Consider the following 27,683-nt stretch of genomic DNA (forward strand, 5'->3'; position numbering starts at 1 on the left):
ATGTATAATGCACGAATGATCAAGCACGGGCAATATTAAGCTAATATTGCTGGGTAACGGCTTTAGCTGGGGGTAGGGTTGGCAAATCAAATTTTGCTTAAGGTCCCACAAAACCTTGAGTCCATTCTGCCATATGTGAATGTGATTGAGAAGCGCCGCCGTCTTTTCTGAGCTCATTTAAAATGGACTGAGGTAAAGTGGAAAACTGTTGTGGTCAGACAAATCCTAACTTGAAATTCTTTTTCGAAAATATGGATGCCACATCCTCTGGACTAAATCGGAGAGAGACCATACGGCTTGCTTTTAGCACTCAGTTCAAAAGCCTTCGTCTCGGGGGGGGGGGTGTCCATAACTGCCTATGGAATTGACAGCTTACATCCCATACAGATGATGCCTTCTTCAGAGAAGGCTTTCCATATTTCCACAAGACAATGTTAAACCGTATACTTTTATGTTCTATTGTGAATAAAATATGGATTTATGAAATTTGCAAATCATTGCATTCTGCTTTTATTTACATTTTGGAATTGGGGTTGTAAAACGAATTAAAACAGCAAAAGTCTATGCAAACCCATCACATAATAAGGTTTTATTTAAGTAGCATCCTATACAGTTTTATGTTTTTACCAACAAACACACAAATATGGCTTTCTCCTTTAACTCTGGGATTCTTTTAAGTTAGTGTGGCTGCAGATATGAGAGCGTCAATATCCTGAATTGCTCTGGAGGTCCTTTGAAGAGCTTCAGTAACAGAGTTCTCATTTAGTGGCTCAGGAGTGACATCTCCAGGACTTCCTTCCAGATCTGCATGTGTTTTCCCGCTTCTCAGCACATGGCTATTCTCCAGCAGAACTGGGCAAAAGATGTTAAAGAGTACACAGAGACATCCTCAATACAGACATTAACATTGATGCTTTGTACCGCGATCTAAATACTGAAGGATACAGTTGAATCTCTTTATCTTCTCAAGTTCTGCAGCAACGAGCTCTGATCTGAAATTAATAGAAGGCAAAATGAGAAGTACATGCAAGCTGTTAACATCCTTTATTTTATAACAACATACCAACAGTGATCAGAAAAAAAAAAAAATCTCACCGGCTGTCTGCTTCCTCTGTCACACTCAAGTGTCGTTCAACAGGCACAGCACTGCACAACTTTTCCTCAAACGCTATTGGTTTATAAAAATATCCATCCTGCAAACAAAATTAGATTCAGTTATTTCCATTTAACAGGCTTGAATGATGGATCAAGTGCACAGGCGCATCTGGAAGTACTTCTTTGAGTTCTTGCAAGCAGCTGGGTATGGCAGGAAACGTCAATAACTGCATGGCCTGGTTGTAGCAAGCGAGGATCCTGTAAAACAGTTAACGCGATGGGTGGAGACCAGGAAAAAACTAAAGTCCTGTAACTCATCAGACTGTGATGAAGCTATGCATCTTACCTGCTTGCACGACTCACAATAGCGCGAACAGAGTAGGCCTGTCCAAGCACATCAGGTGGAAGGCTGTTTAAATGGTAGGTTACTTCTTTCAGCTGTGATATGGACATGTTAAATTTGTAGGATAAAAAAAAATCACTTACAGAGTAGATTAAATTTGATAATATTTCTGTGATGAGAGGCTAAAATTTACCAGCCCTGATTGGAGTTCAGTTTTGTGATGTGTAAAATAAGAGTTAAGGTTGCGGTTAGAGCGGATGACTGATCCGTCTCCCGGAGAAACCTCAACAACTGAGACGGCCCCACTCAGTATCCTAAACGGCAGACAAAAAAAAAAAAAAGGTAAACACACTGTTATGGTGTAGATTTATAGATCATCTACCACTCTAGTGGACAAAAATGATGGTACCCTTCTTTTAAAGAAAAAAAAACCCACAAAGACCACTGACTTAACTTGAAAGTGACAAAAGTAATAAATAAAAATTCACTAAAAAAATAACTCAAGAAAATCAGACATTGCTTTTGAATTGTGGTTCAACAGAATTATTTTTAAAAACAAAATAATGAAACTGGCCTGGACAAAAATGATGGTATCCTTAACTTAATATTTCGTTGCACAACCTTTTGAGGCAATCACTGCAATCAAGCAATTTCTGTAACTCCCAATGAGACTTCTGCACCTGTCGACAGGTATTTTGGCCCACTCCTCATGAGCAAACTGTTCCAGCTGTCCCAGGTATGAAGGGTGCCTTCTCCAGACTGCATGTTTCAGCTCCTTCCACAGATGTTCAATGGGATTTAGACTGGGGCTTCAGAAAAGTCCAATGTTTTGTTCTTAGCCATTTATTGGTGTTTTTAGCTGTGTGTTGGATCATTACCCTGTTGGAGGACCCATGACCTGCGACTGAGACAAAGCTTGCTGACACTTTCTGGGCAGCACATTTCACTCCATAATGTCTTGATAGTCGTGAGATTTCATTGTACCCTCCGCAGATTCAAGACACCCTGTGCCAGACGCAGCAAAGCAGCCCCAGAACATAACCGGGCCTCCAGCATGTTTCGCAGTAGGTACAGTGTTCTTTTCTTTGTGTGCTTCATTTTTGGAACTCAACATAGAGCTGATATGATTTGCCAAAAAGCTCCAGTTTTGGCTCATCTATCCAAAGGACATTCTCCCAGAAGCTTTGGGGCTCATCAATATGCATTTTGGCAAACTCCAGTCTCGCTTTTTTATGATTTGCTTTCAATAGATGGTGTCCTCCACTGTCATTTTCCATTAAGTCCACTTTGGCTCAAACAGCAACGGATGGTGCGCTCTGACACTGATGTACCTTGACCTTGGAGTTCACCTCTAATCTCTTTGGAAGTGGATTTGGGCTCTTTGGTTACCATTATCCATCTCTTCAGGATGTCATCAATTTTTCTCTTCCAGCCATGTCCAGGGAGGTTGGCTACAGTCCTGTCGACCTTAAACTTATGAATAATATGTGTAGCTGCAGTCACAGGAACATCAAGCTGCTTGGAAACGGTCTTGTAGCCTTTACCTTTAATATGCTTGTCAGTAATTGTCTTTCTCATCTCCCGGGAGCTTTCTGTGGTCTGTGTTCAGTGTGGTACACACCATGATACCAAACAGCACAGTGACCACTTTTGATCCTTTTAATATGCAGACTGACTGATTGATGTGATGCTAATTACAGGCCAGTTTCTTTCGTTTTTTAAAAATAATTCTGTTAAAGGATTTTGTATTATGTATGCACACTCATTTTTGGGCATCAAATTTAAACAACTCGAAACCTTTGTTTATTCAAAGCAACGTATAGGGAAATGAATTAACATAGCAATCTGGGTTAACTTAGAGATGTTGCTTTACAGTCATATTGAAGATTTCAGGTTTGATGCTAGCCTGGATCAACAGGAAGTACACTTTCACCTGCTCTAATTTATTGTTTCACTTTCAGGAAAGTAATGAGGTTCAAAAAAAAATGCCAGGGTGAGTTGTGAGGATTTGACCTGTTGCCCCGTGTAGACACTACAGGTCCATCAAAACAAGTACAAACAGATTAAAGAAGAATTTTCATCCAAGCGCAGTTGCTGTTCTAACTCCAGCAGGATTACTGTAATGGACCATGACTCCTTCTATTTATGTCTGACTCCCTGATATTGATCATTATTCATTAAGGGTTTGGTGAATTTCATTGTATTTTATAATGCAATGACAATAAAAGCAATTCTGGTTCTCTTTTTCATCAGATTAGATTTATTTTTTCTACAAACACCCAAAATTATGATCTGTGCTAGCACGAGTCAGTGGTTTGTAGAAAAATGTGACACCTGTGGCACCACAGATATTAGGAGCGCTGAAAGGATCCTGCACTGAAACCTATGGAAGAATTCTGCAGCAGCAGAGTTGGTGTTAGAAGTATAACCTCCAGGTAGAAAGCTTTATAAGACAGATTTTATCAGATCTGATGGGTAGTCCTGTAGGTGCAGTTGTTATTTTTTCCCTAGTGATTCTGTTTTTACAACAACAACAACAACAACAACAACAAAAAAACTACTACTATAGTACAGAATATCTTTTGGCATTAGTTTGGTAACGTCACATGACATAATGCAAAGTGCTCTATTTATACCATTTCCAGCCCTTTGGAGCCTCTCACACTCAAACACACACCAGATGACATCAGTTAAGCTAGTGAGGTTTAATGCTCAGGCCTTATTAGGGTGGAGATTATGGGAGAACAACATAAGCATCAGTCACATTAGAATATCCCTTATTGCCTGCCCTTACTTACTACCTGACAACACAACAAAGTGTCCCTCTGGCTGATCCAGTCTAACACAAACCATCATTCAGGGCCTTTTTACCCTGGAGACCTGCATAGTTACCTGTAAGTGACTCCCTGACACCACACTATCTTTACCATCTCTCTTGGAAGGTCTGTGTGTTCTTCTTTGCCCAGTGGATCTTTAACCTTCCACCTTAAAATACACAAGTAAAGAGGCCTAAATCAGTCACTGAAAAATGTTACAATGGTGTAAAAAATGTTTGCTCTTAATTCTCAAACCTGTGCCGATGAGGTGATTGACATGTGAGAGGCAGCGCAAAAGGAAGGCGGGGCCTCCTGTCTTCACTAGTTATGTCCATGATGTTTATTCGCTTGTCTGCCTGGTTGGAAGCGCTATCTCCTCCGTCCTCTACATCTTCAGCTTTAGAGAAACGAGCTGCCCAGTGATGGTGAGCCAAGGAAAGAGGGTAGGCCCACATGGGAGCAACCGCAGAGCAGGAGTGATGCTGGACCACTGTGGTGGATTGGTACATCTGCTCAGGCTAGAAAGAGAAAAAAAAAAAAAAAGAAAATCAGTCATGCTATCACACTTTAGACACAACCACATTAATATTTGGAGGAAGTATTACCTTTTGGTGCCCTGCGCTGATAATCCGAGGAGAGCAAGACCTCGATCTAGTCAGCTCCTTCCTCTCGCTTCCTCTTCCTTGGCGGACCTCTTCAGTGTGATCACTGGTGTGATCACTGCTTACTTGCTCTTGTCTAATCTGGCTATCATCAAGTTCCTTGCTCAAACGCTGCACGCTATGGTGCCGATTCTGAGCAGAACTGAGGCTGCAAGTGAACTCCACTGTGAATTCTTCACCCGAGGGTGACAGCACCAACACAGCTCGTCCCTGCTCTGATCTGACGATGGTCTCGCCTCCGGGTCCGAATTCAGCTACAGAGGCTGTCACCTCAGGCCACTGCACAGCTGAATCAATGCTGAAAAAAGGCTGCAGGGGGGAAATGCAGAGCATACAGTGAGAGACTAATGGCACTGCCCACACATCAATCTGAGGGGAAAACGCTCTTTATACCTTTTTATTTTCAGCAGAGATAAGTTCATCTGGCAGATAAGGTTGACGAGCGTACTTATTTCTAAATAACAATGCAGTCACCATCATCTCCTGTAATAAAAAAAGCGACACAAGCACGTTGAATAGAGGTAACCAAACAGGCCCTGGTACACTGCAACAATACCAGAGGCACAAAAGCAACAAAGTCGTTTCTACAGCAACCCTTATACTTAGTGCTGAAACCTTGTATGTGCTGATGGTGAACCTGGTCCTCTGTCGGACTTTCTCAGCGGGCTGCAGAGGATGTCGGCGGGGGTCCGCGGCTTTCACCAGCAAGAATTCAGAGCCGCACGGCGACAGCTGTAACCGCGCTCCGCTCCCATACCGAATGTCCACCGACTCATCTTCATACATGATCATCAAAATGACACTCGCGTCGGTTTCCATCGTCGCAGACGGGACAGGCATTTCCCGCCGCGCCGATAATCAAAACACTAACGCTGTTACGTCATTAGGTGGCTAAGTTTGCTATTGGCGCGTTTAGCGAGGGGGAGCGGAAGTGTCTAATGTTACACCGGACTGGCGCTTCTGCACATTATTTTAGCCAAAAAAGAGAAAGAAAATCACCTTTTATTATTTTAAAGGAACAAATGTGCATTTTAAAGCGCTGTCACACTAAGAGAAATTGGCCAAACCGAACTTATATTATGAACTGTGCATGACACTACAATTTATCTCATATTTAAGTATGCCATTTATATAGCTCACTTTTTTCCTTATTGTACAGACAAAAAAAAAAATATTGCAACAAAACAAATGTTTACTGTGACAGCAAAGCTTTAAAGGCCACACAATGGTCAATAAAACTTTTCGGAATAGTAGAATAGTAGAGAGCAGAGGCAGTTTAATCCTCCTAATGTAATAAAAATGTGTTTTAATAAGTTCAAGACAACGTGACAACGTTTCCACTGAATGCAGGACCAAAACTACAGCTGCAAGTTGTGTAATTTTTGCTTTTACAATCTGGAGGACTGGTTAACTCAATTTAGAACTTTGTTTCGACATTATGCCTATTTTTATATACGTTGTTGCCTTCTAGTCTAAGACATTGATCACTTGTCAAAACAAGTACACTGGCTTTATATTTCTCTTATAGATCTCTCTTTTGAAACTGGCAAATTATGACTGCCACCCCGAAATTTAGACAGTAACTGTGTCACTGGGTCTGGAATATTAACATTAAACTCTTATAAGAAAGGGGTACTCCAAAATAAACGTGAAAATGTGAGGTACGCCTACATCTGATGACTGTAAGATTTAGATTGGACATGGGAAGGAGAAACTCTCTGAACTCGTTTTGTGTTTATAGCATTTTAGAGAGAGCTCCTGTTATAAACATCCATTTGGAGTCTATTTTAACGAGACACGGAAGGCAAATGGTTGTAGTGAAAAGGGTGGGCTACATGTGAGAAACTAATGATGGTCTGTTGATGGTTGTTAAAATGAGAGTCTGCATCTGAAACCCTTTCAGGGTTGTTGTTGTTTTTTTGTTTGTTTGTTTGTTTGCTTTTTGTGAAATCTGGTTATAAAAGTGTTGCCATTCAGCCTTCATCTTTTTGTTCAGTATTTTTATTCTTTCCATTTAATTTAATGCCCATTTTTATGGGCATTCTTTGGCTGTAAATTATAAATAATGAACGAAATAAGAATGAACAGACGAGGACTCTGATTGTTGACAGTAGGTGGCGCTAGTGCGCCGCCTGGCTGTAATTAGACCACAGAAGCGGCAGCAGTCTGTACTCGGCTGACGGTTTGAGCCCCTTATATTCAGAGCAGGCACCTCATCTAAATAAGCGACGCTACGCATTGCAATGGTTACACTGTCAGTCTGCTCTGTCTTAGTAGACACGCCGGAGCTGCAATGAAGGTACATTTTTCTTTACATAACCTCTGTTCCAGTTCTAGGTGTAATTAGACCTTCGCTAGCACCGACTAAGCTAACCCAAGCTTCACGTCGTTGACGTTGCTCAGGTTGTGTTAGCTAAATACTTAAAACGGCCGCACAGACAGCCACTCTGACAACTGTCACTTACCACCGAAGTGACGCTAAAAATATTTAGGTTTACTGGGTTTCCAGCTGAATATTATTTCAGCAGTTTCTGTGCTTTCTTGTAACATTATGTACCATAATTGCTTGTACTGTTGACATTTGCTTTTTCTATTCACAGCTTGTGAAAAAGCCTTTCTAGTAGTTACATCTATAATAAGCACACACACATATGTGGCCCCTACACAAAGACATGTTTCTGTGGTAACCGTGTAGAAATGCTACTGGCGCGCCTTCGTGGTTAACATACTGCCAGTATCTACAAGATGTTTTTCGAGATTGAACGTGAAGACAAAGTACTGAAGTAAAGGTGTTTTTGTGACTGTCAGGCAGGGGCCTCTTCCATGTGGGCTTCATGCTGTGGTCTGCTGAATGAAGTCATGGGTACTGGGGCCGTCAGAGGCCAGCAACCAGGGTTTGGGGCCGGTGCTGGACCCTTCAGATTTGCCCCCAGTGCGGGATACTCCACGTACCCGCCCACCAGCTCAGGGAGTCCCAGTCTTGTATGCAAGGCCTGTGGCCAGGCCTTCTCGGTCTTCAGGAGGAAGGTAGGTGCCTGGCTGTTCTGTGTGATACAAACACATTACCTGGTCTGACGAGGAGGAAAAGTATTAAATGAATTATTTAGACAGAAGTACTTTGGCATGTAGAGTGTGCGTGCTTATGCTCATTTTCTTATGTGCATTTTAATGGGTGTTTTTATATATATTTTTGGAATGTTCTATGAAACATGTAGTAGAAAAAAAAACCCCTGTATATTTATAACGGTATAAATGAGTTCACATAGTAAAAAGAGAAGATAAATGGTCTTATCAAGAGCAGATATGATGAATATTTATCTGTCCTGAGGCAAAAAGGCAGGAGTCAGAAGGCAGATGGACCAATATGCTGCTGTAATATCTTCATGCTCAGGCTCTCATTCTGTCTGAACCCTGTGCTCACCATCATGCCAGTCTAATCCCATGTCTTGCATTTATTACTGTTTGATGTTTGTACCTCCTGTCTCTATCTGGAGTGGAAGAGCAGATGTGAGTGATTGAAATGCAGTAAAGGTCTAATAGCAATGGCATGCTTTCCAGCAATCTATTAAATGCTTTTCATATATTTCCTGTTTTGACTGCAATGTCAATATTTATTATAAAATATATGTACATACAAAGAGGAGCATGAGGCAGGTTACATTTTTGTCTGTGGCATCTTTCTGTGATGAGACACTTGGCAATAACACATAGCAGAAGGTGTGCTTAAATCACTAATTGCCTCATTTCCATCATCTTGTTTTTCCTGTTTTTTCCTCAGTATATTTGTTGCGACTGCAAGAAGAGCTTCTGCTCTCTGTGCTCCGTGCTTCAGGAGAATCTACGCATTTGTGCCACATGTCATTTGCTGAAGGCGACGGCCTTTCAGCGGCCACGGCTCATGCGCCTGCGAGTGAAGGATCTGCGTCAGTATTTGCTGCTGCGTAACATCCCCACTGATACCTGCAGGGAGAAGGAAGACCTGGTGGACCTGGTTCTCTGTCACCAAGGCATTGAAGAAGAGGAGGATCCCGACACGACCAGCATTCACTCACGTTCCCTGTATACTCCAACCCCCTCTACCACACAGTCGGCCTCGGAGCTGTCTGCTTTCGCTGCCTCTCAGGAGGAACCGCTTAGCAGGAGTGATAGCTCTGATAACAACCAGGTCAGAACCAGTTTTAAAACATGTGGGGAAATAACATACTGTCCAGACCTTTACCGTAATTGTGCAGTTATTTGATGTAGTAATATTGGTACAAAGTGTATTTTTCTAAGAAACCCAAATTAGTGTTCTCCCAGAAAATGAGTCCATCACAGTTTATTGCTCATCCTTTCTACTAAAATTTGTAAGTCAACTAAATAAAAACAGGACTCTAGAAAGCAATAAAAGAAAACAAAGAAAGCTAGAAGGGAGCCTAACCTCAAGCAGCCAGGAGCCACTATAAATACTTTTACCAGGCCTGATTATCGAGCCGTAAGCTTGTTTGAATGGAGCGTAGCAGCCATTGTTGTTTCCAAGGTATCAGTGAGCTGGCTGAAGACTGTCTAATCCTAATCCTCTGTGTTCTGGCGTGCTTCTTGTATGCACTACACACTGTTTGTTGTTTCTGTTATTGCATTGCAGGATATGGGGGATGGCACATCAGTGTCTCTTCTCAACTTGGACCCCAGTGAAAACACTCCAGAGGTCTTTCTATTTATCTTCCTGTTAATAAAACTGAATTTGTGCATTTTTTTTTTTTTGGGGGGTTTTTTTTTTTGGGGGGTGCTTTGTTTGTTTGGTTTTTGCAAAAATATATATCTGATTGATGGGAAGAAGAACAGGATGGAAAAAGAGAGCTTTTTGTGTGCATAATGTTTCATTTAATGGTGTTTTCTGTCCTGTAGGTCAGTCCTCAGACTCGACGTTGGGCCAGAGCATCCCTCTCAGACATTTCCAGTTTACGGGATATCGAGTGTCTGTCTGTCCGGCAGCTGAAGGAGATCCTGGCCAGGAATTTTGTCAACTATTCAGGGTGCTGTGAGAAGTGGGAGCTAGTGGAGCGCGTGAGCAGACTTTACAGGGAGACAGAAGAGAACAGGAAATCATGTGGGTATTAAATTCTGTGCACTTTGGGTTTTAGTTATCAGCTCTAAAAAGGTCCAGTTTTTTTTTTTTTTTTAATTTACAATATAAATCATCTATAGTATATAAAACATTTGTGAAATCTTTTAAATAACCAGGATTTTCTGCACGTAAATGTGGTCTGATATTCATTTAAATGACAATTACAGACAAATATAATCTGGCTAAACTAATAAAACACAAGCTGTTATTTTTCACATTTTATTAAAGACTTGAGTAGCTCCTCACCCAGGCTGGAAGAGTAAATTAACCTCTGTACTAATTACTTCTCTAAAATGTCCGGTGTTCAGGTAATAGAGGGTAGAGGTTACCCTTCCAATTAATAAAGGCATTCAAAGACTGGTCACTAATGCCACGAGGGGGTGGGGATTACTCTGAAACCACTTCCTCATTGGCTAATAATTTGTCAATCACAAACCATTAGCACATCATGGATAATCCTCCTTTTTGGAGCATAGCATTTAGTATTTACAGACTTACTTTATTGTTCAGTATGACCCAAAGGAGTGACTGGGGCTTTTTCTTTCAGTCTTTTCACAGTCACAGCTCTCGCCATCTGGTGGCCTTCAGACAGAATGCAGGTTTAAGGCACTTACACATTGGCTTCATTTTTCTGACCCAGAAGCTACACCCATATTTTATACTGCCTGTGGGCGGAGGGAGTAAATGAATTCAAAATTTCCAACTCTGACACAGAGCTTAGGAGAGGTTGGGTGACGCAACATGACAGTGACTCAGATTACACAAGTGAATCAACAATAGACTGAATAGGAGAAAGTCAGTGCTGATTGAGATGCTGCGGCATGACCTAAGGAGGGATTTTCAATCAAGATATCCCAGAAATACTGATGAACTGAAACTGTTTTGTAGGAGGGTTGCTTCTAAATTCCTTGTCACAGTTGTGCAAGTCTCAGGCAGCTATAGGAAATGTTTAACAGAAGTTGTGGTTCCTTAGAAAAGCAGATTCTACCAGTTAATAAACTAGAGTTCACTTACTTTTTCCAGGCTGCACTGTGAGTAATTATCCAGTGTGTTCAATAACGACATGAGAATTGTGTTTGTGTGTTACTAGTTTTGTCAGAATGTGTTTGTTTCTAATTAAGATCAGACCGCATTTTATCAGAATAAATGTAGAAATCCTGCTAACTTCAAAGAGTTTACAAACCTTTGCTACTGTATCATACTGTGTGGTCTAATAAAGCGTGTCAGTACATCTCACTTATTTCTCTTGCAGTGGAAAATGTGAGCAGCACTGTAACCACAGGTAAGTTTTTACCCCACTCTGTGTGCAGTGTCCTAGATGTCATTGTTGGATACCACATCCTGTTTTTAACCACTGAAACTAAATATCTCTGCTTCCTCTGACAATATTATTTACTGCGAGTATTATTGACAATTTACACAGACAGGGTCATTTGAATGAGTTTTTCATTTAGAATTATGTTGATATCTCGTGCTTGCTTTACTCCTCCCTCACCAAAGTGATGACCTTCCCCCCTCCTATCTGCAATGGTGCCATCGGAGGTAAGGCTTATACGTTGTGGCCACATGTTCCATCTGTGAACCCAACTGCATCTGCACCAAACCAGCATTCATAATGAACCTGTTTTCATTTTCCATTTGACCCATTTCCTTGAAAGATTTCCATACGTGGTTCTTCCTGTGAGGGGATGTTGCTCTTGCATTGAGGAAGTGAATGTTCATTTATCCCACTTAAGAAAATTGAACATTGATCCACCATGAAATCAATCTCCTTCAGTCATCTATTCATGTGTGTGTTGAATATGTGAAGCTAATCATACTGAAAACCACAGTATGTTAGCTACGTGTATTCGCTCTGAGTAGCATGCTTCCAGTAATAAAGATTGTGTGGTTGAGAGTCTTGACATATAGACCTAGCAGGCATTGACATTTTGCAGGAGATTGTGGGCGTGACCTGTCCCGATCAGAAGAGGTGTTTTATGAAGCTGTTGAGTATTTAGGTTCCTTCTTGCCCTTCCTCGGTGTGCAGTTATATCAAGCTGTCTTCTCTCACAGACGGTGAAAACTGTCCGCTGACGATTCATGACGACAACCTCTGTAGGATCTGCATGGACGCTGTGATCGACTGTGTTCTCCTGGAGTGTGGACACATGGTCACTTGCACCAAATGTGGCAAGAGGATGAACGAATGCCCGATCTGCAGGCAGTACGTCGTGAGGGCTGTGCACGTCTTCAAATCCTAAAGCACCACTGCACCTGCTTCAGGCTGAGACTGTACTTTAACTCAACGATGCAGCTCGTAATCTTCGAATCCCCAAAAGACTCAATCTGTGGATGTTTGCATTCCCTGAGGTCTCACTTTATTTGCACATCGAAATATGAGAAATGTGTCTTTCTGAAGAATTTTGACTATTTGCTTTCACCAGTGGGCAGAGAGTAGGAACGTCCTCTGAGTCATTCCTCAAGTAAACATATCTTAATCTGTATTCATTCTTAAAGGTCTGAAGTGTTTTTCTTACAGTTTTTCAAAGCAAAGAATGTGTGGCATGAGCCACTTTGAGTCTCATTAAACACAATGCATCACATCAGATCTGCCTGTAAACTGTAGCTCTGCTCTGCTGGGCATTCCTAAGAGCACCTCACTTTACAGCTGCTGCAAGCGACTACATATCTTTGTAAGGGCGGGGGCAGGCACATGCTGAAGCTCAACACAGGAGAGAGTGAGCTAGGTGCCAAATAATGCATCATGCCCTTACCTTTTTTTTCTTTTTTTTTTCCTTCCTTTGGCCATGAGGCAGTGTTTGGCTGTTTTTTCTTCAGCATGTTAGCTCAGAAAGCACTTTTTTCTTCACAACTGTTGATCCACTGCTCACAACCCACTGCAAACTATGACCTCATAGTAGCTGAAGTAATGCGTACTAATCTTTGAGCTGTGTGTTTTCAGCGTAAACATGCTCATCTCACAAAAGAGCAAACATGCGTCGTCGTGATTTATTTTTTTATTTTTTTCCTTCATATGAAGTCGATGCATAATTATTCTGTTCACTTATTTTGCTACATAAGCACTGGTATGCGTTACACATTTAAATGACCACACAAAGTCTGTCATTACAGCAATAGCTAACCTCCGCTGTCACCTCTGATTTGTCTCTTTAGTGGAGACAAAGGACAAAAACCGGTGCTAACTCATCCAACCACCTTCCCCCATGCTCCAGCTCAGCTGAACTGTGGATGTGAAACTGAATGTTTTTAGTTGTCATGTATTGTTGAGAATGAAATGAAGTGTCTTAATGTTTTTTTTTTTTTTTCCTCATGTAGGAGTAATGCATTGAACTAACTATTCAAAGATATAGCTAAAAGTTTACTGACACCTGTGGTATAGGAAGTAAATAGAAGTTAATGACTTGCTATTGTACATTTGCATATATGGCTCCATATGAGATGTATATATCTATTTTTTTTTTTTTTTTTTAATTTGAATTTGAATTTAAAATGTGACATCAGATCATTGAAATGCCCCAGGGATTGGGTTAGTTTATATTTAGAGGGTTACATTTTTCCTGTCAAGTGATTTGAAATGTGTTTAATCTGCATTTATTTGCTTGAACCAGAGCATGACACTTGGCTTTATGACACTGATTAGGTTATATCCTCCTTAGATCTCCTCTACTTATGAAACAAATCCTCTGCTTTGATTTTCCCAGATTCCTGCTCTTTTCCAAGTATTGCGCTCTGTACTGTAACCCACAAAGTCAAAATTGCTGCTATTATAGTAAAGATGTCCCCTACGGTTATGAACAGTAGCGGATCAGGTTGCACTTTTTTCTTTTAGAGAGGGTGTAATTGTGTGCAAGGTTTGGTCTTTGTATTTGGGAATGTTGAACTTTTTATTTTGGTAATTAAAGATTTTAATTCAAATCGTGTGTGTGTGTGTGTGTGTGTGTGTGTGTGTAGTCAGGCCCTACAGCAGTGTCTTTGTGCTATCCTGGCTAAGTTAATAAGTGTTCAACACATTTTTACACATCAGCCTGGGCGTTGTCATCACCCCGCAGGGCAGGTGATGTGGACACCGAACATTGAGAATGCGTGCACTAAAAGTGCATCTACTAAAAATCTCCTCTGACCTGATGACCAGGTCAGAGGTCAATTTTTCTGAAAATCTTATGAATGCAATAGCTGGAAAAGGAGGTCATGTATGACTTTTTTTCCCCCAACCGTGCCATAGGTATATTTACTCATTAAGGATATATATAGGCTTCTCATGCTGAGAGCTGCATCTGCTGACGATCTCTGATACTTTGGAATTTAGTAGCCTCGATATAATTCATGCATTACCTTTGCAGGTTCCCCGGTGGCGCAGCATAATATGCAGCTATACAGTCTTTTGACAAAATGACATTCAAAGATTTTCCCCAATTTGCATTCAGTGAATTTTCATAATGATAACTTCTGTCAGATTGCTGTAACTGTATGGATTTTCACACCAGGGCACAATGTGAGAAAAGAAATCTTAAAATATTTTCCACATTTATTGTTTCATTTTTGATTCTTTTTATTTTTTTTCCCTTTTATGTAAACATGGCCTGGAGTGTTCTGTCAGTATTGCTGCAGTTTGTAGTCAAAATGATGATGAGGTTCAAAGGACTGACTTAAGTGGTGCAGAGACTTTTTTTTAACCAATTACAAATACGGAGAGTTGATGTGCTTAAATAGACCTTTGACAAATAACAGGCAGTGAAGTGTAATCATTGTTACTGCCATGACAATGCATGTAAGAATACAGTGTGATTGAGAGAGCATTCATACATTAAGGCTTAAATTATGTTTGCTTCTGGTGGCATAGGTGTTTCAGGGGTGACCCAACAGGAGGGCATTTTTTACATTGATAAGAATTTGTGGCTGCTGTGACAAGTACAATCTGATAAAATGGGTCTAAGAATTTTTATTACCATTTTAATGTCAATCACAGAAAGTGACAGCATTCTCAGTGGTTTATATTTTTTATGATTTTAGTATTTCTTATTCCTGGTTTTTACTTAGCCATTTGCTTTTGAATTGATAAGGTGAATAAAGTCACTGAGGCGCATATGCCCTACTGAGACCTGGTAATTATGTGTTCTAGTACTTGTACTTCCAGGGGATTTGTGACACCTAGAGATTCTGCTGCCAGGAGGCTGAGGGGGAGCAGTATTTTTCTAATTGCCTTGGGACACTTTTAAAGGTCTTAGCTTGGCAGGTGTGAGGTTTTCACTTTAAACACTGTCCTTATGGACAGATTTATAAATCTCACACTGGGAACTGTGTGTAGCATTTTTATATTTTATCTAAAAAGAAAACAACTAAATTGGATTGTAATTTCTAAAGGATTAAATTATCATTAGATGTAGCCCTAGGCACTTTTAACAGTATTTTTACATGACATCACAGAGCATCCTATGTCCTTTTCATATGTATTAGATGGACCATTCTCAGATGATTGTGTGGTTAAATCTCAGCAGACCAACAGTTAATGAGACCGGCTCATCCGACACCCAAAACCAGTAACTTAAATCACCTTTCTTCCCTTCAGTTTGTCTGAACTCCATATACACACCTAAATTCACAATGTTGCTGCCATGTGAATGGTTGATTACATGAGCTGTGTACCTATTAAATTAGGGGTCTTCAACTCCAGGCCTCGAGAGCCGGTGTCCTGCAGGTTTTAGATGTGTCTCTGCTTCAACACACCTGAATCACATACAGAAGTCATTAGCAGGACTCTGGAGAACTTGACTGCATACTGAGGTAATTCAGCCATTTGATTCAGGTGCGTTGGATCAGGGACACATCTAAAACCTGCAGGACACCGGCTCTTGAGGCCTGGAGTTGAAGAGCCCTGTTTTATATGAATTATAGTGTCTTGTGTGAGGCTGCATTTAAAGCATTAAATGGAAAGGTCGGTGTTAAGGTTATCAGGGTGCTCCTCTGAGGAACTTAAAGGCTTGTATCAAATGTACAAATACAACAAGTACTTCGGTTTAATTTAGAGTGATGGACATGCATCTCTTAGCCTTGTGAGAACATGCAAAAAAGAGAAGAGCAAAGACGTGCTGATGGTACAAATGAAATTCTTTTAATGCATATTAGCACATAATTTTTGGATTTACAAATATAAACATCACATTCACCTGAGGTGATCAATTACAACACAACACCCAAAATACAACAGCTACTGTAGGGAGTATAGATTCAAATCTATGCAAATGAGTTATTTGCAAAGGTCAGAGTTAGCAGATTATATAAACCAGAACCAGATGAAAACAGATGTGTGTGTATGTGGGGGTGTGTGAATGCATCATAAGAAAGTCAGTTTCACAGTTGCTGTGACAGTCAGGTTCCTGCAACTAACTTCTGGGTGTTGAATCTCACCCACCGGGAGCTGCAACAGGCTCAAATCACCTTGATAAATTACTTGCACTCATTATTTGACCCATCTGTGTGACACATCTATGTCAAGTTACTGAATAAATACAAACTGTAATAAAAAAATATCAATAAATTAATATTGAAATATTGTTGAAAACCCCATAAAGCAAAAAACACTCCACAGTTTAAAGTATTAATGTAACTGAAGGCATGAGGGTGTAACAGAATATGAAATTTGTTTACTTTTTTTTTTTTTTATCATAATCAAAAGCCATTCTAAATATTTTTATTATCAGATATATTGTACATGCTATTTTTTATCTTTTTTTTGTCTGACACTGAAGTGACATTAAATTCAAATGTACATTTGGCACACAGACTGTTACATGAGGGCAAACTGAAGGAGATCGTTTTCAGTTGCTGTACAGTCTCTCTGTGATATTTAAGTTCCTGAGACACTGTAAACTCATAAAATGATGCTGCTATAAAAATACTGTTTTCAAATATTTAAGGAATAAAAATAACCCAACAGTCAATTACAAGGAGGTCTTTATAAAAGTACAGTCTCAACAGAAATACATGCATGCCATTTCCTCATAATGTGTCCAGTGAATGTTTGTCACCTCCTTACATTAGACTCCAAGGCCTCCAACCAGTAACCTCCATCTTTCACTTTAGTTGACAGTGATTCAGAGACTTATCACAGGACCAGTTGTTTCATTAAGTGCAAAGACCATCTTTAAGTCCTTTTTGCCCTGGTAGGAACTAGCTTATCTTCTGCAGCAATTTGTCCTCTTTCAGTTTAAATGGTACACTCACAGACATCTCTGCTATGAACCTTTCACAGGCCGTCTTGGTCACCTGCTTGCAGAAGCGAAGGTCGATCTGACAGATGCTTCCGCAGCGCTTGAAGAAGTTTAGGGAATGGTCTGTGACTCTGTTACACACTGAGAGAAAAGGCAGAGAACAATGATTAGAAAAACAGAAAACGGTCAATCCTGCCCATTAACAAAAAAATAATAATTCAAACATCTCCAGACTTGTTGACCATATTTGGCACCTGAGTCCAAAAGCATGATTTTTTTAAAAAAGAAAATGCAACATTAACATGCATTCTTATAAATCCAATTCTGATAAAGCTGGGACAAAAATAATTAAATAAAAACAGAATGCTATGATTTGCAGATCTCACAAACCCCGGATTTAGTCACAATAGAACCAGTTTTAGAGAAAAAAAAAAATTAGCTCAAATTTAATGGCAGCAACACGTCTCAAAAAGAAGTTGGGACGAGAGCAACAAAAAAACTGGAAAAGTGAGTGGCGCTAAAAAGAAACAACTGGATAAATAACTTTGCAATAAGTAGGTTAATTGGCAACAGGACAGTAACATGGCCAATCTGTGAAAAACTTCAAATTCTGGAGAAATCTCTGTGCGCAAGGCACAAAACAGGCATGATTCTGTCATGGAAATCAAGGATTGGGCTCAGAACACTATGAACACCAATGCAACACCAGGAGGTTAAAGTTCTATCATGAAAAGAAAAACCCGACTTGTCATCGGCACTCTGCATCTCTGATTGCATGGATTGCAATGCTGAAATGTGTCTACAGGTGTTGGAGCAACATTCAGTTGACTTCTCTTTCAGGGAAGGCCTTGCGTATTTCAGCAACACAATGTTAAAGCGCATACTGCAGCTAATAACAGCAGCATGGCTTCACAGTAGAAGCGTCCGGGTGCTGAACTGGCCTGCCTGCAATCCAGAGCTTTCCCCAGCTGAAAACATTTGGTGCATCATGAAACTAAAAATACAACAAAGAAGACTCAGACCTGTCGAGCATCTAGAATCCTATATCACACAAGAACGGGACAACATTCCTCTCCCAGAAGTCCAGCAGCTGCTCTCCTCAGTCCTCAGACGTTCATGGACTGTTGTTAAAAAAAAAAAAGAAAAGAAAAAAAAAAAGAGAGAGAGGATGCTACACAGCAGTAAACACGGCCCTGTCCCCAATTTTTTGAGACCTGTTGTTGCCATCAAATTAACAACGAGCCAACATTTTCTCAGTTTAAACAAGATTTTAAATAAGATTTGCAAATCATTCTGTTTTTATTTACATTTTACGCAGCAGCTTCACTTTTTTAGAAATGGGTTTGTACATTATGACTAGGACATACTGTGCTGCCAGAAGATTATAGTTCTAAGTACTATAGCTCATTCAAACCAAGCCCACACAAGTTTGATGCACAGCATTTTAATTCAAGCTGCAATGCTAAAAGCAGCACCATAAGAGGAAGCAAACTAACCAGTGCTATGTATACTAATCTATTTGTATCAGGCTATGTATATAATTTCCGGTAACAATCAAGTACAGCCCACAGCATTTAAATAATTTAGTGGCCAATATTGACGTTTTAACAAAGCCCTCTACTTTATCTCCTTCCTCTGTGGTTAACACCAGCTTTTATGGTCTTGTATTTTCCATTAGTTGTGTTTTTCTGTTTTATTTTTAATTTTTTTTCTTTTTCGCTTCCATTTATTTTACAGAGTTTCTTTCTGTTTAGTTTTTATTGTTTAAGAAATACTGAAGTTTTAATAGCTCGGGTTTGGTTTTTACTCGGTGGTATGTGCAGCACCCAAAAGAGGTACAAACACAAACAATACAGACACTTAACACAAAAGAAACAGACACACCCAATCTATATAAAAGTATAAATCACTATATCCTCGTGCATCAACACACAACTTGTGTTATGATAAGTTGAAGTTTCTAATTTTCTGCAGCTGCTTGTTAGGTTAGTCTTGATGGACGTACATTTAGTGTTACGGTGTGTAAAGATGAGCTTAGATTGACCATCCTTCTACTCAAAGAAGTTATTTAAAGGACTGAACATATGCCATTTGTTTGACTGAGGGAACTTCCCTGAACAACTGATTTCAGCCTCCCAGTTGGAACCATTTAACACCTGCAAGCCCCTTACAAAACCCCTGCAAATTCCTGTTGCCTGTGCATTCCTATGATGCCACCCCTCAGTTCCCAGATCTCACCTGATAGGTTGATTTCTGTGAGGGAGTCTCTGGTTGTGGTTCCGGCTGCCGTCAGCAGGTTGACTGACTGGTCATTGATATGGTTGCAGTAGCTAAGGTCCAGCCTGGACAGCAAAGGCATCTGTCGACTTATGAGGCGTAAAGACGCGTCAGTGATGTCCAGCCCTGCTAGCCTCAGGTCCTCCACGTTCCGCAACTTGCAGCGGTTATCCAGTTGACCTGTTTGTTGGTCAAATAAAGAGCAAAGCAGATTAACTATTAAATTTGGTCAACAGCTGAAAGCTATAAATGCCCCCTCACATTAAGTTCATGCTTGTAATAAAAATGACTTTTTTTTTATTGTTTTAGTTTGAAAACCTAAATCTAAAGCAGGTCCTTGAGTAAATAAAAATAAATACTTCAGATAAATACAGGGTACTAAACATCCAGGGATATGAATATCATGTTGCATATCTTTAAAGAGTAAAGAACACATGTTCATGGCCCAACTCCTTGTGGTTTTGGTGTCTATAGATCGGAAAGGTAAAACTTCACAGGCGGTCGGACAAGTATGATGACAATATCCTCCCGCTTTATTTTGCGCGGGAGGCTAAAAACTCTCCCTCTTCAAAGTAGTTAGACATTACAAAGAGTTTTAACATTAACACTTACATAGTGTGAAAAGATCAGTAATGGTTTTTATTGCAGCTGTTAAAATTCAACCTTTAGTGTCACCTGCAATGCATTTATGCACGACACCCTGACAGGGAGGGAAATAAAAGCACATTTATGACAGTGATTGTGCTTCACCTGGTCTGTTGTCTGTGGGAGGGGAGAGAAGGTCCCTCATCTGTGCATCTTTGAGTCCCTCCACCCACTGCACATCCAGGGTGCGCAGCAGAGGGCAGCTAGAGGTGCAGAGTGCAGACACAGCAGCCCAGGAGCACCCTGATAACCTTAACACTCGCAGACCTGAAACATACAGCAGCACTTTAAAATACTGATGCAAAAAAAAAAAAAAAAAAAAAAAGAAAAAAAAAGGGAAATTTTCTTTGTCCTTAGATCAAAAATCCCTTATAGTTAGGTACCTGGCAATCGGTTAATAAGCCAGCTTAATTGCTTCTTGGAAATGTTGGTCCAGCTGAGGTCCAGAGACACTGGCTGTCGGCGGATAATCCCACTTAGCATAAGTGGGGTGACTGAAGTGCTGCGGTTCAGATCTATCTTTGTCCAGAGTCTCTTGTCACAGCACCTAGCAGAAATAAAGATTTGTGTTGAATGTCAAGTCTTCATGTCAAAGCAGAGCACCCAAAACCAAACTGTAATTGCTCCTCCACAATTCAATAGTTTTCCTCTTTTGCAATAACTGCAAACATCAGAAAGTAAATCACTCCAAGTGTGTGCTGTGCATTTACCATCTGTTCCACGTCTTGCACACTCTCATGCACACACACAGCTCCTGGTGTGTGAGATAGCGGAATATCTTCATCCAGAGCTCTCGCTGTATGGTATGTGCTTTACCATCTTTTAGAGGCAGTCTGTCAGGAGGCGGGCTTATCGGAGGGGGCCGAATAACATGCCGCTCCATTTGGACACACTTGGGGGGAGAGCGCGGGGGTACCGGCCGGGTCGTTGGGGTGCTTCTGTTGAAGCCCAGAGGAGTGATCTGACTCGGGTAGAAGTGTCGGAGCTCCCAGGAGGTCCCATTCATCTCTTTGGTCTTGAGGTGGGCCCTCTGATCCCCAAGCTCATTGCCATTGCGGAACAACTTAGGTTCCTCATTTTCTGTCTCTGGTTCCGCCTTTAGTGGTTGCCGGTTCTCGTTGGCCATGCAGTCCTCAGTCTTCTGGATTTCCTGGTTCAGTGCTTTACTCAATTCTCGGCTCAGCTCTCTATTAGGTAAACGCCGCTTACGCCGAACCTTTGGACGGGAACCTTTTTCCTGGGTCTCGCTGCCACCCTCACTGCTGGGGCCGGCCTGTGGAGAGCTGCAGTGAGACTGGTCACTGTCTCCAATGGGCGTTCTAAGGCTGGGATTCAAAAGGTCGTTTTTTGAGTCCTTGTAATCGCCCTCGTCTTCAGGGTCTCCAAAACGCCCTTTCCTCTCTACATAACTCCGGAAATGAGACTCCCTTCCTTCATCATCCTCTTCTTCGGCGTCTTCATCATCCTCTTCTGTCTTGATTTGATGAAGAAGTTTGGAAAAATAAGGATCATCTGACTTTTCCTAGAGTCCAAAAAAAAAAAAAAAGTAAAAGAATGACTTGCATTAATTTGGTACATGTGGAATTTTCCCCCAAAAACCAGCTGCACCTACATGTCTAATAAAACTGTACATTATACAAACCTTCTTCCTCACACCGAGATCCTCTTCCTCATCATCATCAAACAGCTTCCTCTTTTTCCTCAGTTTGTCCTCGGGCCGAGGCCGTGGTAGGTTGCTAGGTGAGAGCACCGGTGGCTGTCGACTGAGCGACTCCTCAGGTCGGTACCTGGGTGTCTCCTCTTTGTCTGATCTCCTTTTAACTGCAGAAGAAACATCCCCTTCCTCCTTCACGGGTTTCTGTTCCCTCAGCAAAGAGCCGGGGAGGTTGGAGGCGTACTTGAACCCTGGACCCCTTTTTTGCTTCAATGCCAAAGGGGACAATAATTGCGAGACAACTTTATACCTTTAGCCTATAGTGACAAGAAAAAAAGACCTGTTCCTAAGAGCGCTTCTAAGGTTTAATAAACTAATCAATGTAACCAAAAACATAAAAGACAGCAGTCAGTGGTTTCCTGCTTCACTGCCACATGTGAAAGACATGAAAAGTATAAACAGGAAGTGGCAAGTTGAACACACTTTAACTGAATACGGAAACAATAAGAAAAGGAAAGCACCGACAATACCAAAACTTTTTAGTAGTAATTCTCTTTAGTTGCCATAACAAACTTAACAAGCTGAAAATGAACTTAAAATCTTGACACACACATAGTTGTACTCACTTTTCCACTCTTCCCAGCATGGTTGCATTTAGGACATTCCCAGCAGTTAGGGACTTCATCGTTCACCACTCCCGAAGCGTCGCACACCTGATAAAAGCAACGGGCAAATGAGTCGGATTTCAACTTGAACTGCGAGCTCTTGCGCAGTTTTGTGTTCAGTGTTTTCCACGCAAACAAGACAAGGGAAATGAAAGTGGCTGTTGACATGTGACGCATACTTGTTAGGCAGGTCAGCACAGTTTAACCTCAGCTGCTGTTAAACATGCCAACTCTTGCTTCATGGATTACACAGAAAAAAAGGAAGTATAAACAGTTAAAGAACTCCACTGAATGCAAATATACACTTACAAATGATTGGTTAAAATCTAAACTGATCTTAAATTTATTCAGCAACACGACAACAAAAAGTGAGAAGAACACAAAAGAATGAGAAACGGAGAGGGGGCCTTTTTTTTTTGTGAGAGTGTACTTCTCTTTTTAAGAATCTGGCCCATGGCATTACAAATTCTTAGCTGCACAACAAACACAGAGCATGCTTCAAAAACTGGTTCGACTGAACCTATGCAAATAACTTAACATAACAGGTTCAAACAGGGTGGGTGCTGCTTTACACTTCTGGGCTTGATCATACACAGTTTCTTTTAGGACCACATTATTTCTTTTTAATCTGACAGTTTGTTTTTAAATCCCTGATTTCTTGTCTTCTTAAGTATGTGTTGAGTCAAATCCTCAGCAATGATGGAGTCATGTCGGAGCCATAAAAACTTCAAAACCACATCAGAAAGAAAGGATTACGTAAACATCAACATTTCTGCATCCAATTATCTCGACTGACTACAATTCAACTGCCTGAGTCACTCCAGTCATGTTACAATGACCTGGGATTCCTGACACATTGCTTTAACACCGTGAGTCACCATCAGAAGGAGTGTAAAGATGAGGTGGAGCTGTTTGGCTGATCTCAGTGTGCCCCTTTGTACCTTGAGGCAGTTGGGATGGACGATCTCATTGCAGATGGAGCACTCCATCAGCATAAAGTTAAACTTGTCCTCCTCATCCTCCAGTGTGTCCTCCTTCCCTGCTTCTTTGCACACTACACACACTGCTGTGTGGGGCAACACGGGCTACATGGAAAAACAAAAAGCAGAAATAAATACTTTTAATATAAAGACTGTTACCGCTATACGCCCTCGTGTATACTTTTGATTGACTCACCGCGATGCATTGCCTCATGATGCAGGACTGCTTCATGCGCCCCGGCCCACCGAACTTCTTCATGTCCTTACAGAAGTGACACTCTCCGCATTCGGACCGGAGGCACGCCTCGCACTTTCTGCAGCGTGTCCTCCTGCGGCGCGCTCCGGACGAGCTGCGGTTGGACGGCAGCTTAACAGCTGATGACGTCCCCATCTTGGGCTTGGGCCGGTTAGCCGCCCGCTGCTGGAAGACACAAGGTGAAAGATGTCAGGTGACAACTCAAAATGATGAGGCTTTGTGTCAGTGTGTACCTGAACACAGGATCTTTAAGCAAGATAACAGGAGAACAGATGTTAGACCGAACGGCTGAAGCAACTGTAATCAGCATCAGGAAGGGCATCAAATTGACACCGAGATCAAACTGTGGCACATTCATAATGTATTCATTTATCAGCTATTCATACTCCTACTTAATTATAAGTCAGATAACCCAGCTACTAGAAAATTTCTTAACCAAGCAAGTGTTCTCACTTTGAAGTTGAGATTTTCCTACTCCTTCAGGAAACAGAGTCATGAGGAAAACTTACTGCTTAAAGAATGTATTTTAACACGTTTCATTCAGGCAGAAAATTTACATTAATTTCCATACTCTAAATAAATAATTTGGTCAACAAAATAAAATTGTGACGTGCCTCCTGTAGCTTCCCACAGACCATGATTTCTCAAATTGAACTGAAATGACCCAAAATAAGATATTCAGATTACCACTGTGTATTTCAAAGAAAAGCCTCAAGCTGTCATATTTTAGAAACTGGAATCAGCAAATATTTGCATTTTTCCTTTAAAAGGCACAGGCCGTCTATTGGACAAATATGGAAACTAACCACATATGATGGCATACAAATGAGGCAGATATTTGAAGGCCTCTGACATACAACTATTTTATTACTGATTTAAGAGATGATTTGCTTCTTGGCTACTGGGCTAAACAGTGCTGACTTTAAATCAAGTTAACAATTACAAAAAAAACCCCCATCACAATTGCCAAAGTGTCACCTTGGGAATTACTGCAAATCTTCATATCTGAGACACTGGAATCAGCAATTGTTTGATGTTGTGCATTAAAGATAAAAATACTAACTCAATGATCAGATTGAAATCTAATCAATTACCTGACCAAATCCTGAAATCTAAATTCACTTTGTTATTTTCTCACATCTCCTTCTTACTCTCTTCCCTGTTGCCATGGCAGGGCGATATAAAGCACTATGAAAATAAGACAAATCACACAGGAGGAGAGGTTACCTAGGCAACACATTTGCCTTTCTGATGGCAACTGTTTGAATAAAAAAAAAAAAAAAACTGTGAGAGATGGATAAAAATAAGCTCAGAGTGGAGCTACAATTTGTGCTGTAAGCACTTTCCTGATATCATCTATTCTTCTTCTATTACTGAAAATACACACAGCCCACACACTACGGCTGAGTTGAACTCTTTGAGCAATTATAACTCCATTCATTCGTAAAAAAAAAAAAAACAAACAAAAAAAACCCCCCCACTAACTTTTTATTAAAACAGAATTCAAAAATCTGCTGATCTGTTAGGTGGAAGACGGCGCTGAGTCGTTTGCAGACAGGTAAAGCAAGATGTTCCAGGCAAATGACAATGTCGCTAATACTTTCTGAATGATATTCCGTGGATGGAGTGGAGAAACCAGCCCGAAATGTGTGATAACAAAGCTTCGCGGTACCCTGTTAATAACAATGTGACAACATGTTTCTTCTTGTTTAACAGAAACCGTTCTTTGTAGCATTTTCCCCTCAGGAGGATTTTTGGAACGTGTTGTTAGATCTATCGCTTTGCTTAACAGAGTTTCATCTATTGTGTTACTGTACGTCCTTTCACCAAAAGAAGATATTCTCTGCCTGCTGCTGCTGACAGAGCATCTATGCAAAACAGGGCTAAATGATCTAACCAAGCATAGCTCATTTTCATGGTGCCAAGCTTTCCATTAACGCGGAAATATGAGAAAGAAACACAGAAGGAAGGACAGGTGCTGCTTCTACTGCAGGTGTGGCTGCTACCTCACCATTTCCCTAACCTTATCTCACATGACATTGTCTTGCACAGCTTAGCCAAAATGAAGCCTGCAGAGTCTCTGAACAAATAAGATCCATGCAAAGTTCCAACCACAAGAAAAAAAAAACAAAAAAAACTGACATGTCCTCCTTTCCCTGGATCTCTGAGCTCTTCTAAAAGGCTACTTTTAGCTGTTCCCTTATTCACAGGGGGTCTGCACATTTGATTGGGCAGATTTTCATGCTAGATGCCCTTCCTGTTGGAACCCTAAAGGGTTTTGTGTCACCTCTAAGGATCAAAATAGGGATCTTTTGCAGATGTGTTAGGCAGATGTGTAACCCACTACACTATGGAGCCATTCTACTTTTAAAAAGAAGAGTTTTTTTTGTTTTTGTTTTTTTGGGGGGGGGCAAGTGGGGTCCTCAAAGTTGCAATCAGCTGGCACTAGGGATTGGCTGCTGAGCCCTGTGAATAAAAACGTGGCTCATATTATTGTGATACACTCTTCTGACTCAGCATCAGCGTAGATTTCAGTGGGTGAACGTCACGTTTCTCTTCATCTGCTGCCCGTGCACGCTTAACACAAATAACATGTGCTACTGTCCCTATAATGTGTCACAACAGAAGACATCAAAATATCATCTTTGATGTTGCACTGCTTGTGGGTGTTGTGGATATAAACATTGTGTAAGAACAGGGATCTGGCACTTACATCAGCACTTCTCATATTTCTCTTGAACTGTACATGCCAATTGTGTACTAGAGACTTGTGCAATATCTAATAAGCCTTGTGAGAAAGAATTCATGCTGCTGACCCCAACGAGCATGCACTCCCATTTCACACTTGAGAAGTTTGCCCCCGTGAACCACATTAAGACATTATGTTGCGTTTAAGTGCACACAGTTCAGTTAATATTCAAACATATTTGCCCCAGTTTGGAGCCACTGGACCACTAAGTAACAGAAGCAGAGCTACTTCATTGTTACTCTCTTCCCATCCCCCTTCTCTGTCCCTGCTTCCTCAACGTTTTGCCTAAAGCTTTCTTAAAGGCGCAGAGTGGTGGGACAAGTTTTGGAAGTGAGAGTAAATCAATCACATGAAAAATAGTTTCAGTATGCCAGCTTAAACAAAGTACACGAGTAAATCAGAATTCAGCCAGTATAAAGTTGGAGGGCCTTACAGCTTAAGGCAAGTGGATGACAACGAGTCTGTGGTCATAGCCACGGATCCGTAACCTCACTGGATGAGGCTGCTCTCTATTAAGAGGTGGTCAGTACAAAAATGGGTCGGTTGTGGCTAACAGGATAGATGGTGTCCAGGAGGCGAGGACACGGTGTGTTTGGACGATCACGGAATACAGAAGGAGGAAGTCCAGTTCCTTTAACTGTGTACAAACATTTAGCTACGTGTTGGGCTCTATTACCGGGCTGACCGAAGAATAAGGTTTAAAACACACCTTCTCCTTTTAACCCGACTAACCTACATATAGTCAGAGAGGAAAAGCGGATACAAACATTCACCTGAAGTAACTGAGGAAAAACGCTGTCAAAAAACAGCTTTCTGTTATCAGGAACACGCTTTGGAGAAATACACACAACAAGAAGAGTTCACGAAATTAAATACCTGCTCAGACTCGGAATCATATTCCTCATCGTCTCCGCTCAGTGACAAGGCCATGTCTCCTCTCTCTCATCGTTTGAGAAAACTAACATGGCTGAACAAGCTAAGCCCGTCCCCCTCCTTCACCCCAAACACACGGGCAGGTTCTGCAGGCTGCATTCAGGAACCATGGGGAACCAATAAAACCCTGCTCACCAGAAGCGAAGCCAATATGGCGACGTCGACTAAAAAATGGTAAACGGCACACCTGTAGTTACACATTTATTTGAAGTGTAAAAATTATGCAGACATTCTGGCAGATATATAGATTTCAGTAGTGGTCAGTCATTGTCTTGACACCCCCATCCATT

At 41.0% G+C, this 27,683-nt stretch overlaps 3 protein-coding genes across 7 annotated transcripts; 1 reads left to right on the forward strand and 2 right to left on the reverse strand.

Moving 5' to 3' along the window:
- Positions 1-580: 580 nt before the first annotated feature.
- c9h5orf34 (chromosome 9 C5orf34 homolog) lies at positions 581-5,759 on the reverse strand. Its single transcript, XM_030738165.1, has 11 exons — positions 5,532-5,759; positions 5,310-5,399; positions 4,860-5,225; positions 4,510-4,772; positions 4,331-4,423; positions 1,632-1,752; positions 1,442-1,533; positions 1,275-1,353; positions 1,096-1,193; positions 946-992; positions 581-852 (listed from the first exon to the last, which is right to left on the reverse strand). The coding sequence occupies exons 1-11, from the start codon at positions 5,754-5,756 to the stop codon at positions 674-676; spliced, it is 1,653 nt and encodes a 550-aa protein (XP_030594025.1). The 5' UTR covers positions 5,757-5,759; the 3' UTR covers positions 581-673.
- A 1,300-nt stretch (positions 5,760-7,059) lies between these two features.
- Positions 7,060-13,911, forward strand: rnf34a (ring finger protein 34a). 4 transcript variants are annotated; one of them, XM_030737765.1, is made up of 8 exons: positions 7,060-7,215; positions 7,725-7,943; positions 8,695-9,081; positions 9,541-9,603; positions 9,804-10,005; positions 11,276-11,305; positions 11,524-11,565; positions 12,079-13,911. In XM_030737765.1, the coding sequence occupies exons 1-8, from the start codon at positions 7,210-7,212 to the stop codon at positions 12,264-12,266; spliced, it is 1,137 nt and encodes a 378-aa protein (XP_030593625.1). In that variant the 5' UTR covers positions 7,060-7,209; the 3' UTR covers positions 12,267-13,911. The 4 variants fall into 4 exon arrangements, with proteins under 4 accessions (XP_030593625.1, XP_030593626.1, XP_030593627.1 ...); XM_030737766.1 differs by lacking the exon at positions 11,524-11,565; XM_030737767.1 differs by lacking the exon at positions 9,541-9,603.
- A 2,760-nt stretch (positions 13,912-16,671) lies between these two features.
- kdm2ba (lysine (K)-specific demethylase 2Ba) lies at positions 16,672-27,445 on the reverse strand. 2 transcript variants are annotated; one of them, XM_030737743.1, is made up of 11 exons: positions 27,337-27,445; positions 23,652-23,876; positions 23,417-23,560; positions 22,437-22,523; positions 21,799-22,086; positions 20,867-21,678; positions 20,540-20,703; positions 20,262-20,423; positions 19,473-19,691; positions 18,257-18,355; positions 17,241-17,375 (listed from the first exon to the last, which is right to left on the reverse strand). In XM_030737743.1, exons 1-10 carry the CDS (start codon positions 27,388-27,390, stop codon positions 18,276-18,278), a joined length of 2,235 nt encoding a protein of 744 aa, XP_030593603.1. In that variant the 5' UTR covers positions 27,391-27,445; the 3' UTR covers positions 17,241-17,375; positions 18,257-18,275. The 2 variants fall into 2 exon arrangements, with proteins under 2 accessions (XP_030593602.1, XP_030593603.1); XM_030737742.1 differs by lacking the exon at positions 18,257-18,355 and having other exon boundaries at positions 16,672-17,375.
- Positions 27,446-27,683: the final 238 nt, after the last annotated feature.

The sequence above is a fragment of the Archocentrus centrarchus genome, chromosome 9, assembly GCF_007364275.1.
Source record: "Archocentrus centrarchus isolate MPI-CPG fArcCen1 chromosome 9, fArcCen1, whole genome shotgun sequence".
NCBI lineage: Eukaryota > Metazoa > Chordata > Actinopteri > Cichliformes > Cichlidae > Archocentrus > Archocentrus centrarchus.